Genomic DNA, 13,066 nt, shown 5'->3' on the forward strand with positions numbered 1-13,066 from the left:
AACTTTCAGTTAGAAGCTTAACAAGCTCTGGGGATCTCACGTACAACATGAAGATGTCGAGTGTGCTAATTAATTTGATTATGGTAATTATTCTTCAGTGCGTACAAATATCCAACTCTTATGCTTTGAAGATAATCACATTTTGCCTGTCAATCAGCTATTTGGAAATTAAGAGAAAGAAGCAGTCATTGTTGAAGAGCGGGTGATTGAAACTGAGACCCACGCCACTTGATAGTCATTATTTAGAAACATAAACTAGGGTCAAGTCACTCCATACTTGGGAAAATCTTTGTCTTCATATGGAACTATGGATATTCAGATGTTGAACATGTAGTGATCAAGATTCAAAGTCTTCAAGCGCCTCAAGTAGAGTGGACAAAGCAAAGTCCTTGTGGCAAGATAGTGTGGCATGCAACAAGGGACAGAAGGGGGACATATTGGAGGAGGCAAGCTTTGAAGAGCAGACTTGTAAGTCAGGGTGAGGATTTACACCCCTCTTTTAATGAGGCAGATAAGAGTATGTATCTCATTCAAGAGATCCATGTATGGCTCATTTCCCCATATTCTTGATGGCAGCAAACCTTTGTCCTTTGAGAGTGGCCCAGTCCGGTGATCATGGAGAAGGATGACGCTGGGCAATGCTGTTTTGGAACAAAAATCAGGTGTGACTAATCAACAAGTCTGGTTTTCTCATGCACAGACTCCGAGGACAATCCCAAAAGTGTTTGGAGCAGTGGCAGTGCTGCTGGCGTGAGCGCGGGGTCTCCCAGGAGGGCCCTGGTAAAGACTAACATTGGCTTGCAGACTTTCTGCTGCGGCTGTTTACACAAAGCCGACCTCATTAGTTTATAGTCACACCTCTCAGACACAGCCTGCCCCGTTCTCAGCGCAGACTCCTGACTACAGCAGACATGAGAGGCACAGCCTGTGTGCCGGGGTGGCAGCACAGGAGGCTGGACTGTCTGCAAGTGACAGCGGCTCTGTGCTGGTATTGTGCAAAGTCCCTGAATAGAAAGATTCTGCTCAGCACAGGCAGAGAGGTGTGGGAGGGCCTCGCTGTGCAGCAGTCGGGAGGGTTCTGGAGGAACAGGAAGAAGCCAGGCAAGGGAAGAGGAAGAAAAATCCACACTGAGGAGCATCCCACAGTTTTGCTGGTCCACGTCATTAGACAGCGAGAAATGGAAAGGAGTCAGGTACACTGATGATCAAACTTTGCAACCGTGCCTAGAAAATCACAGGAGCAGAAGTACCCCCCACCACCACCACCAAATGCCCCAAAGTATAAGTTCCTGGGAAATTTATACCTTTTCCTCCTATAGATGGAGGTGTCAAAAGACTAAAGTTTCTACTGAAGCTTTCTGATTATCTATTATGTCTGTGATACTGGGACTAAAAGATGAGGCAAAGATCCATGAGTGTGACTACATCTGAACATGGTGGGAATCCAAAAAAGCTGGTGCTTTTAGGACTGGTGTTGGCAGGCATTCATGGTACCAACTTAACGGCAGCCTCCAATTGGGTAGACTCTTACTGATGATTCAGTAACCCTGCCTCCACGACTGTTGGGCTGTGATTAGTAGGGATATGGCAAGTTAGGTAGAGAGCTTGGCTGGGGATTTTATATACAAGGATAGTAAGGCTTCCTCAGATAGCAGCTGCTCCACGGAGTGGGAGTCTTAGCTATTGGAAAGCTATCAATGCCTAGAGCAAAAGTCCTATGGTTCGTGCGCTTAGGGTGGTCCCCAGTGGCAGTCCTTCTGGGCTCTGGCCTGTATCCTAGGCTCTTCCAGGCTGCAGGGAAACATGTGCCGTGTCCCTTCAGCAGCAGCCAATGTTTTCCTCAGCAGGACGGGTGTTACAGTAGCTCCCCTGAGAATAACTGAGTTTCGCTTTCCATAGCTTCAGTTACTCACAGTCAACTGTGGGCCAAACATAGTCAATGAAAATTCCCCAAAGCAAACATTTCCTAAGGCTTCAATGGCACTCTGTTCTGGATAGCACGGTCAAATCTAGTACTGTCTTCCTTCGTACCACCTGGAATGTGGGCCATCTCTTTTTTCATGGTACCCACCCGTTAGCCATCAAAGTCGTCATCTCCAGGAATCAGATTGACTTTCATGACATTGCGGTCCTTGGGTTCAAAAATAATATTTATTTTACTTAAATAGTGTTCCCCCAAGTGTGAGGGTAATAATATTAAGTTGTTACATTTTATTACTAGTGTCATCATTAATCTCTCACTGTATATGTACAGGGGAAACATTGTATGTGATTATACATAGAGTTAAACATAGTGATAGCCACACATACGTAAGCAATGCTAGCCATAGCTTTGAGCATCCACTGGGGTCTTGAAACCCATGGTAACAGAACTCCTCTACTTTGTGCCACTTGCTGAAAAGTGGGAGGAACAGAAAATAATTCCTGAATAAATAGTGGACTCATCTCCTGATTAGGTCAGGGCCTCTGCAGTTTTGACTGGCAGCCTCTGGGACATGCCCTGTGCTTGGGGAAAAGTACAGGATGCGTGTCAGTCCATGCTCATGCTCATAACAAACACCCGCTTAGCTCTGCAATTCAGGGTCCACGGCTTTAGAAATAAATAAATACTGAAGGCAACCAAGTTGTGATTCCTGCTAAGAAATAAGGCAAATTATACAAGTCTTCTGAATCATGTTGGGATCCTTGGTTGGCAAAGCTAAAAGAGCATGGGGCCAGTTTTGAGCAGAAGAGGACCCAGGGGGAGAGGAAGAAGGAAATGAGCTCTATTGGAGGATGTGCAGTCTGCTGTGAAATAGTGGGTAGTCACTAGAGAAGCAGATGTAGAGCAAGGGAGAGAAAGAGTTGAGCATCACTGTGTGATGGTAAGGGATTGTGAAAGTTACATCTGGGTTCAGATCCTGACTCTCCCCCATTAGCTTGGTCACACTAGGTAAATGGTTTGACTTTCCCCCTTTCTAGTTTCTTCACAGAAAAAAATGAGAAAAATACCTCCTACCTGACAAGTCAGTTGTGAGGATCAAGTGAGGTGATGTCGAGAAAAGCATGATTTTATTATACGTGAGCGCATGTGTTTGAATAAGTGCCTGTTTGTGTGTGTGTAAGGGTGTCTGTAGGTGAAGTTAGTGTGTAGTTGCTGCATGTGGGGGGGGGGGCAGAAGTCAACTCTGGGTTTCATTGAGTGTTTTGTACCTTATGTTTTGAGAAATTATGTTTCATTGACTTGGAGCTCATCACCTAAGTCTAGCCTGGTTGCCGGTGAACCCCAGGGACCTGTCTGTCTGCACCTCCTCCTAGTGCTGAGGCTACATGGCTGCTGTATTGTTCCTGGCCTCGTTTTGTGGGTTCTTGGAATTAAATTCAGGCCTCCATACATTTTACTGAATGTGCTGTCCCTTCAGCCAGCAACAACATTTTTGTATATGCAAAGCATTCGAAGAATTTTAAGACGTTGTTGGGATTTTTCTCCTCTTAAGTCATGCCTTTTCAGCTTGGGAGTAGTTTGGAGCAGGTGTTTGCCTCTGGTTATATAGACAGCAGGCTGCCGCTTTTCTCCTGGGATAGCTCGTGCTCCTGGACAGAAGCAATCCTGTTTCTTTTGTACTTGATTTAGAAAGTGAATTTAAAATTTCTGCAAACACTGTGTACTTCTATCCTGCCTTTATCCAACACAAATGGCTCCCTAGTGCTCAGAACAGAACAAAGAGTTGACAGGATCTCAGCAAATAGCTTGGAAGGAAAGATACAGGAGCTGCTCGCCACAGCCCTCCATGTTGGTTATTCAGAAAGACAGTAAGCTGGTATAGAAGGATCTTCAGGATTAGCATCCAATGGACTTGGGCTTGGGTCACTGTTACCTGTTTGCAAACTGTGATCTTAGGCCAGTATGCTGATTAGTTTGATGTCAACTCGATACAGGTTAGAGTCATTTGGGGAGAGGGAACCTCAACTGAGAAATATTCCCACCAGACTGGCCTGTGAGCAAGACTGTGGGACGTTTTCCTGACTGATGGTTGATTTGGGAGGACCCAGCTCACTGTGGGTGGTACCGTGACTGGGCTTGTGGTCCTGGCTGCTATATGTAAGAAAGCAGGCCAAGTAAGCCATGAGGCACAAGCCAGGAAGTAGCACTCCTCCATGGCTTTTGCTTCAGTTCCTGCCTTGAGTTTCTGCCTCAACAATAGACTAAGAAGTGGAACTGTAAGTTGAAACAAACTCTTTCTTCCCCAAGTTGCTTTTGGCCATGGCTTTTTATCACGGCAGTAGAAAACCTAAATAAGACAATCACTTACCTTTTCATAATCATAAATAAGTCATCTTGAAAACTGAATTAACAACATGCAAAAAGATTGTTAAAACTCAGAAGTATAGCATGCAGGAGCCTCATGGATACTAAGCCAATATTTCTTTTGTTGTTTTGCATATGTTTGAGTCTGTAGATGTCACTTTGATTTCTTGGGTGGTCAAGGTAACTTAGGGCCTGAGACCCAGCTATTTTAACTTACTGTTCCTCTGTTTGCAACATTGCGATAACAATATGGTCATCACCCCAGTAGAAGCAAGAAAAATCCAGAATCCTTAGCATATTTGGTTTTGGTTTACCAGATAGTTGGTACGAGAGTACTGACTCTTAAGGCTCAGGTTACCTTGAACTTGCTTTCTAGCCAAGGATGACCTTGCACTTCTGATCCCTGCAGCCCCACCTCCCAAGTGCCAGGATTACAGGCATATACTACCACACTCAGTTTATCTGGTGGGTGCTGAGGATTGAAGCCAGGACTTTGCATACGCTACATAGGTCTTCTGCTAACTGAACCACACCCCCAGCACTTCTATGGAGGCTTAACTATAAACACAAGGGCTTGGGCACATCGGGAGTCTTACAGTTCACAGAGGAAACGCATGCTTTGCAAAGGCTCAGGTGAGGAGGACTAATGTTTCATCCCGTTCAGGGCACAAGGAGTGGTAACATCTGCATGAATAGTCTCCTTGTTCTTACAGAATGGGGCTCAGTCTGCACACTGTGTCCAAACCCTCTAATTCTTTCCCCACCCCCCTCCTTTCTGAATCTTGAGGACAGACATTATTACAAATGAATCAGAAGGTGGTAGAGATCTCTCTCAGCTTATTCTTCTATTTTTTAAAACTTTCCATCTGAATATTCAAATTTTGCTAAGAAGGAGCTTCCCCCTCTGACCGGGCAGCTCTTCTGAAGAGCCCCTACCCCCAACTATTCCTTATGCTCTTTGACACGGGCTTGGTAAGCTTAGATTTTCTGAAGGTAGTGTTCTGATCCGAGTGTCTGTCTCTGTTCCCTAGTCTTTGGGTGGCAGTGGTTTATGAAATCTGGCAGCTGAGATGTGACTTCTAATCATGTACGAGTTTCCTCTGATCTTTCAGTCTTCTGGGGCCACCTCTTGGAAATACGTCAGTCAGTGTGAGTGGAACAGCAGTGAATCTCTAGAGAGCAGGGAAAACGGAGGCGCTGAGCCACTGTGGTCATTGGATCAGAGAGTTTGGACCAAGGGGGTTGTGAACTCTGACTTCAGGCTGCTGTGAGGACTGAAGGTGTCAGTATCTATAAAGTACTCAGAATGGCACCTAACTGCTCATATTACATATGATTCCATTGTATGAAAAGTCTGGAAGAGGCAAATAGGTGAAAACAGCAATAACACAAAATGACTATTGATTTCTCCTAGGGCTGGGGGTGGTGAGGAGATCAAAGAGTAAAAAGTGAAGGGTGTTGGATTTTTATAGGGGCATAAAGGAGTACTTAAATGATTATGGTGACGGCTTTCTGGTTCTGCATTACTAAAGAACATTACTTTTTTTAATGAGTGAGTTTCGTGGTGTGCGAATTCTGTCTCTGTTTATTCTATTTGTGCTCTTTCAATCTGCCAATAACCTATCATCTCTATCACCTCTCTCTATTATTCATCAATCATATATCATGACTATTATCTATCAATCATCTATCCTGTCTGTCTTTCTTTACCTATCTACCATCTATCTACACTATCTGTCTATCAACTGTCTTACATCTGTCTCTGGTCACCATTACTGTCATGCTAGTCCCATCAACTGACACCTGTTCCATGGACCATGCATTGAAGAGGACCCTTGACCGGTTGATCCAACTCTACAACTGCTTCTCCTCTGTTCATCTGTCACAGAGCATCATAGTGACCCTCCAAAGTAAAACAGACCATGGAATCCAAGCCCATGCCATTGCCTCCCCATCAGTCTCAGTCTTAGGAGGAAAACATCTTCACCTGACTACCAGGCCCTGTGACTTCAATCACAGCCACCACTTTTATTTGCTCTATTCCAGTACTTCAGCTTCCTTTCAGACCATCTCAAGACTTCTGCTTACTGTTAATTCTTCCTAGATTAGACCCCACACTTAATGGTTAGTGGCTTTATATCATCTGGGACTTAGTTATTCTGTACCATATCAGCCAAGGTTCTCTTGCCCAACCCTATTTAAAATTGACCCTTCCTTTGTTAACCTCTTGCTACTCATTTTTAATAGCATTTATCACTATCTGAATTTATGTTGTAGTTTACCAATTCATTTGCTTACAGGAAGTCTCTTCCACTAGGGTGCAAGTGCTCTGTGAGACCAAGGAGTTTATCTAGTTTGTCATTGCTTTCCTAGACTGGAACAATCTTCACTCAGTGTTTGTGAGTGTCTGAGTGAAGTCCCCGCATTGACTGTGGATGTAGAGACACAAACCCTTGCTCATCCATTTCCTACAAATGCTTCCTAAATCTGTATTATATCATTTGAAGATGTCATATGCCATAAAAGCCTGAATTTAAACTTTTAGGAAAAGTCATTTGGAGAGGCTTCCTTTCAGTAACATCTATTGTGTTTTCAAGAGCGAGCAATCAAGTGCTTAGACTGATAACCACGAAAGTCTTTGGAAGCATGGAAAGAATTTTAGGATCAACCATTCCTGTGTGGTTATTTTGGTGACCTAGAGCAAAGGTCTGATGGATGACATGGGCCGTTGTGTTTAGGTTTACTTACAGTGTGGACTTTCTCGGGCCCCTGCCCGCAGAAGAATCCTAGCGATGGGTACATTGTTGGTCATGATGGCAATATCCAGGGGTGTCAGTCCCTCGCTGTTTGGTGTGTTCAGATCTAGTTCTTCCGGTGTGTATTGGTAAAGGAGGAGCTGCACGGCGTCTAGGTCCTGCTGCTCCACAGCCTCAAACATAGCTTCGTTGCCCTGGAAATTCTGGAGAAGAAGAAAAGCAGGTTGGTACAATGTTACAGCCAATACCTCAGGACTTTAGAGATTGTCCTAGGGGGTCACTGGAACACTAACAAGTGGGTGATTACAGAGCTATCCTTTATCACGTGATCCTCAAAGTCAGCGCTCTGTTGGCCTGTTCCTTCATGTTTCCTAATAGGAATTGAGAGGACACAGACAGTACTGTGCTGTCTGGCCCCGTCTAGGGCAGTGAGAAAAATCAACTCCCTGGAGCCAGTCCGCTGCTGAAGGGATACCGTTTGCTAGTGCTGGATTAAGTCCGTACTCCTTCATTTTCTGTGACACCTCTCAGGACCTTTAAATCGCGTTAATATGTGATTTAAAGTAAAATATTATTGTATTTCGTTTTACCTTTGGGGTAACATTCTGCAGAATGCAGCTGGGTGAATGCTGGCATCGATAGTGTGGGGACGAGTGGTTTTAATTATGACTACTCTGTATTGATAGTGCATGTTCTGTGCTTCTCTCGACTCCTTCCTTCCTTCTTCACTCTCAGGTGTTATTGCCCGTCCTCTTGACTGCTAGTCTAGTGTCACCAGCCCAGACCCTACCCCGTCGCTTGCCATTTCCCCACACCTCCCATAGGCTGCTGATACCCATATCCTTCAGTCTACTTTATTTAAGGTTAATTATTACCATCGGTCTCACTGAGCTAAGAAATGCTCAGATGATTATTTGACAAAACCTCTGGGTGTTGTTGTTGAGGATGTGCTCCAGTTTGATCTCAAGAGTTGTAGTCCAGTCATTGATGGATACAGAATGTGGAAGCATTACTGAGAGGCAGTGAAAGGAAAAAGGGACCAAGTTGGAGGAATTAGGTCACTGGGGACATGCCACTGGGCTTTTGTCTTGCCTTGGTCTCTTCCTGTATACCTCTTCTTTCTACTTCCGTCCAGGAAGGACTGAAGAAGAACTTCCATACATTCCTGTCCTGAAGCTCTGCCAAGTGGTCATAGACTTTAATCCATAAACCCTTACTCCCTTAGGCTGGCAGTTTTTGTCACAGGCACAATAAAACTTATTCATATATACCCTGGCCACTATGATCCCACAGATTCTTAGCCCAGACCCCCAACCATTACACACGTAGCACTTTTGAGCTGAAGGGAGAGGTTGAAGTGGTTTTCCCAGGAGGGCTACAGTGCTAAGCGGATAACAGTTCAAGAGGGCCAGCAGTTGAATATTTATAAAATACAAATCATCTGTAGAAAACAAATAGTATAGATAATATAACTCTTTGGGGAAAGTTTCGTGTATAGGACTTCTCACAAAGACTGTGACGGGAAAGATGGAGGCATAGCCTATCTCTGTGTTGTCTAAGATTGCTTTGATTTTAGAGGCAGTGGGATGCCGTTGGCCTTGACCTAGTGCTGGGAACTGATTGATATGTAGAAGGTCTTTGGTGATCACATGTATAGGCAGGAAGACTTTATTTTTAGTCTCCTCAAAAACTGATTTTCCCTCTCCAAGGCTTGCCAGTCAGCTTCGGCTGAGCGCATACCCCAGCATAGGAACCTGGGGAAAATAGCAGGCGATTATGCAAATATTTGTTTTGACAATAGGGACCCAGAGGAGAAGACTATTTCTGTATGCTGCTCTCCTGCAGGAAGACACTGTGCTGAATAGAGAAGTGGCTTTTCTGCAGTCTGCCAAACTGAAGGGCATCTGATGCCTAGGTCTTAACCTAACCCCAGCTAAGCCCTCCCGGAAGCTGGGTGTGATATAGGAAACCGTATTAGAAAACAAATGAATTCAAAATCAAAACCTTGCCCTGTCTCCAGTGTGCATTTGCTTATGATTAGTGTCTCTAGTTTCTTGCCCACCATATTTACTGTCCCTTTAAGTTATTTCCTCCTCTGAACTCTAACTTGCTTCTGTCTGGGAAGGCCAGGACTTACTTCTGCTTTAAATCTCAAATAGAGCTCCTACCTCCCCATAGAAGTGCTCTCGTTGATCATGTGAATATGTGGCTGCTGTTTGACCCACAGCCAGTGCCGAAGACTACCGAGAACATCTGCAATAAACTCGGTCTGCCGCTGGCTATAGCCTAATTGCCATGACAGCTATACAGGCCACACAGTTTAGCAACCGGAAGATGTTCATTTTTCCTGATGGACTGATACACTTTTAGTTATCAACTAATGGGAGGTCACACCCGATTGTCTTTCCCGCTTTGACTGCCTGGGGACTCAAAGGTGAATGTAATGCTATATTTCATGGAGTATGTTTGCCTAAAGTTTTGGTTTATATGTTTGTTTATCCATCTATTTTCTTTTGCTGGCTTTTTCTGTATTCTTTCCATTATGTAATAAATAGAATTCTATTCCTGGATTCTATTTTGAATGCCTCTGAAATGTATGTGGAATATATATATCAGAAACCTATAAATGATTTTAATTCTATTATTTAAATGAGCACTGGTACTTCCAGGAAGTATATTTAATCTGAAACATTTGATATTTGCCAAACTGAGTGTGTGTGTGTGTGTATATGTGTGTGTGTTGCTGGGGGCCTGAGGATTGAACCCAGGAGCTTGTACATCCTAGGCAAGCAATCTATCCCCAAGTCCACACCTCTATCCCCTCAAGCTGCTTATTTTGGAGATTTCTTCATTTGGTCTGGTAGTAAAGAATAATTAGGGCCGGGCGATGGTGGCGCACGCCTTTAATCCCAGCACTCGGGAGGCAGAGGCAGGCGGATCTCTGTGAGTTCGAGACCAGCCTGGTCTACAGAGCTAGTTCCAGGACAGGCTCCAAAGCCACAGAGAAACCCTGTCTCGAAAAACCAAAAAAAAAAAAAAAGAATAATTAGGGAAAGAAATTAAGAAAAAAAGGGGGAAAATGTCTTCCATTCATCCAAACTTAATGTAACATCATACATATATATAGCATGTATAGTTCCTGTCTCGATGTACTTTATGCGTAAAACAGAAGCACTCATTAAATTGTTGAACAATGAATTGAGATGGAATACAAAGAGTTCCATTACCACTGAGGTCTTTCTGAGACTCAGCCGATCCGTTCTGGTTTTAAAATAGGCCTCATCAAAGGATGAGTGGCTGCCCTTCAGCTTCTCCGAGAGGTTCCTGTACAGGCGCTTGGCAGCATTGGGAGACGACGGAGCGCTGTGTTTCTTTGACTGAGAAAGATGTAAACTCTGCATTTGCTGGGTCATTTTCGAGCGGCAGTTCCTAAGCAGAGGAAAACAGCATGCATGATGATTACACACAATGCAATTACACACAACAAAGAATTCTATCACCTCCAGGAACCATCTGGAAATCTCAGATCCAAATGTGATATTCCAGCTGGGAAGGCCCGCAGAGATCACCAACCCCAGCTTCTTCCTGCTGTGGAGGAGAAAATGGAAATCCAGGGGAAGGAAGCGGCTTCTCTAGGGCCTCAGAGCTGACTGGTGGCAGGAATGAAATGGCAGTCCCATTTATTATATGAAATATCCATTTACACATGAACACTTAAAAACTGTGGACTCTTACTCAGTTAGGAAAGTATCTCAGTGCGGTAATCTTGAGTATATATAATTGAAACTATTTTTTAACTTCCCTCCTTCTAGATGCTGACCTCTATTGAATGGATAAGTGCGGCAGGAAGTGGTGGTGCACACCCTTAAGCCCAGCAGGCAGGAGGCAGGAGACAGAGGCAGGTGGATCTCTGTGAGTTTGAGACTAGGCTATAGAGTGAGTACCAGGACAGCCAGGGCTGTTACACAGAGAAACCCTGTCTCTAAAAACCAAAGCAAACCAGACAAGACCAAACAAAAACATTTTGATTGTCTTCAAAGCAGTAGAACGGTTTGGTGATTTATCCTCTTTCCCCTCCAATTTATGGATTCTTTATCTTTGACTCAATAGTGACTACATGGTTTTCTTTAACACTTCTTTCCACAGAATTCCAGATTCTAGGCTATCACGTGGGGATTGCTCTAACCTCTTTATTTCTGCCTTCTGTCTCTAGACTTTTCCTTCAGCATTGACACCCCAGTTCAGCCATCTGTCTTGCCCACACCATCAACCTTCCCCAAATTAACTCTACATTCTTTTGTAGCTCCCACAAGGCCCAGGAGTCCTGTAAATAAATTCCTGTCGTTTGATCGAATTCCATCTACTTGCCCTCTAACTGACGACACCTACCCACACGGCCCCCTTTGTCCTTGCGCATCTCCCATCTGTCCCCTTCTGTCAAAGGAGGTTGACTTTCTCTGCCTCTCTGACTTCCTCCCCGTGCTCCCCAGCTGTCCCTCTCTTCCAGGCTATTCATCATCGCGTTTTCCCTCTTCTAGCTTTCATCTATCTTTGTGTTTTCTTTTTCCCTCATGCTTTAAATTTGCTCAGATGAGAGAGAACGAGAAAGGCAATTTTCTGTTGTCTGTCCATATAAATATGAATATCTCCACCAACCCACCATGCTCTTGGCATTTCGCTCTTATGGAAGGGGGCAAGCATTGGAACTGGATAGACTCATGATGGACTCCTGATATTGCTATTTACAGCACATGTGGCTTTGGGTGCCTTATTTAAATTCTATGATCTTATTTATCATATGTAAATAGACAACATAATATTGGGTTAAGAGTTATGAAGATTAAAGTGATGAAGACATGACCCTTGTTATCTCTTTTGGTTCACTCTAGCCTGGAAATAAGTGGCAGCAACTATTAAGTTACTCCAAGTCTTTATGCAAAACTGGACACCAGGATATAGCATCATTATTCACCTTTCTTACAGGTTTTAAATTTGGTCTAATTTTATGTACTTTGTTTTTTTATTTTGATAAAAATAATGCAAATATAGCCATTTCATTTTGGACTTTTATAGTGACTTATGAAGTAGAAATAGAAGGTAGGACGTTCAGCTCTTGGAAGGTAGAATAAAGATAAATCTAAAAGCACTGAAAAATTTGGCAAAACAGGATTGCTTATTTAAGATGGACAGCTGAATTCAGTAAACATATCAAGCTTTGTTCTCATTTCTTTTGCCCCAATCTCCTCTTTCCTAGTTTCTGGTAGCCTTGAGAATCAACACTCATTAAAACAAAAGAGCATGTAGACCTCCAGCCACTGGAGAGGGCCCAGAAGGTTGGTGGTCCTCTACCATCCCATTCCCACCCCCTTAGAAGTATCATTATTTGATCTTCCTGCTAGTTCCCTAGGAGAGCCTCTCGGAATGCTTGTCATTTTTGCTTGACTGAACCCCCCCAAGAGCAATCAGCCTCTTCCTCTAGAGTATTTGTTTTTGTGGTGCTTGTTTAGCAGACATCAGCGTTTTCAAACAAGTCTTTTAAATTGCTCTGAACTTCGGGAATGAGATGGTTTGGAAATGAAGGGCCTTGAAAAGCTCTGACATAATACTGAGTCCAGCAGATCCTGTTCATGCCTAGGAATGGGAGGCTCTGTGCGAGAAGGGAATGAAGGCTAATATTATTAGTCGTGTGCCCTAATATACCCAGAGCCCCTTCATGGGATGGAGGCTCACTAATTCTAGACATTTAAAGATACCTCTGTTCAGCCATTGTCACTTGGTGAGTCAAGCAGGAATGTCAGTGACTGTATAGTTCAGAAATATTGCTATCACAGACTGAAGGTCTAAAATGTCACCAAATAACAACAAACGCTGGGGAGAAGGGAAAATCTGGTTTTCCTAGTTGTTATCAAAACACCTGCCTTTCAACAGAAAATTGTGAGACAGAACTCAGATCACAGCCAAGAAAATAAACAGGTCATTCAAAATTGCCCTCGAGGCAGGCAAATGTTGCCATCATTGTACA

At 43.7% G+C, this 13,066-nt stretch overlaps 1 protein-coding gene across 1 annotated transcript in view; it reads right to left on the minus strand.

Moving 5' to 3' along the window:
- The window catches only part of Ankfn1 (ankyrin repeat and fibronectin type III domain containing 1), a 135,542-nt gene extending 125,069 nt beyond the window's left edge, over positions 1–10,473 (minus strand). Inside the window, exons 1-2 of the mRNA XM_057775958.1 lie at positions 10,272–10,473; positions 7,037–7,247 (exon numbers count right to left, since the gene is read on the minus strand). Coding sequence (XP_057631941.1) covers positions 7,037–7,247; positions 10,272–10,457 — 397 coding nt within the window. The 5' untranslated portion in view covers positions 10,458–10,473. The remainder of the gene's footprint in view (positions 1–7,036; positions 7,248–10,271) is intronic.
- Positions 10,474–13,066: the final 2,593 nt, after the last annotated feature.

Source organism: Chionomys nivalis, chromosome 7 (assembly GCF_950005125.1).
Source record: "Chionomys nivalis chromosome 7, mChiNiv1.1, whole genome shotgun sequence".
Lineage (NCBI taxonomy): Eukaryota > Metazoa > Chordata > Mammalia > Rodentia > Cricetidae > Chionomys > Chionomys nivalis.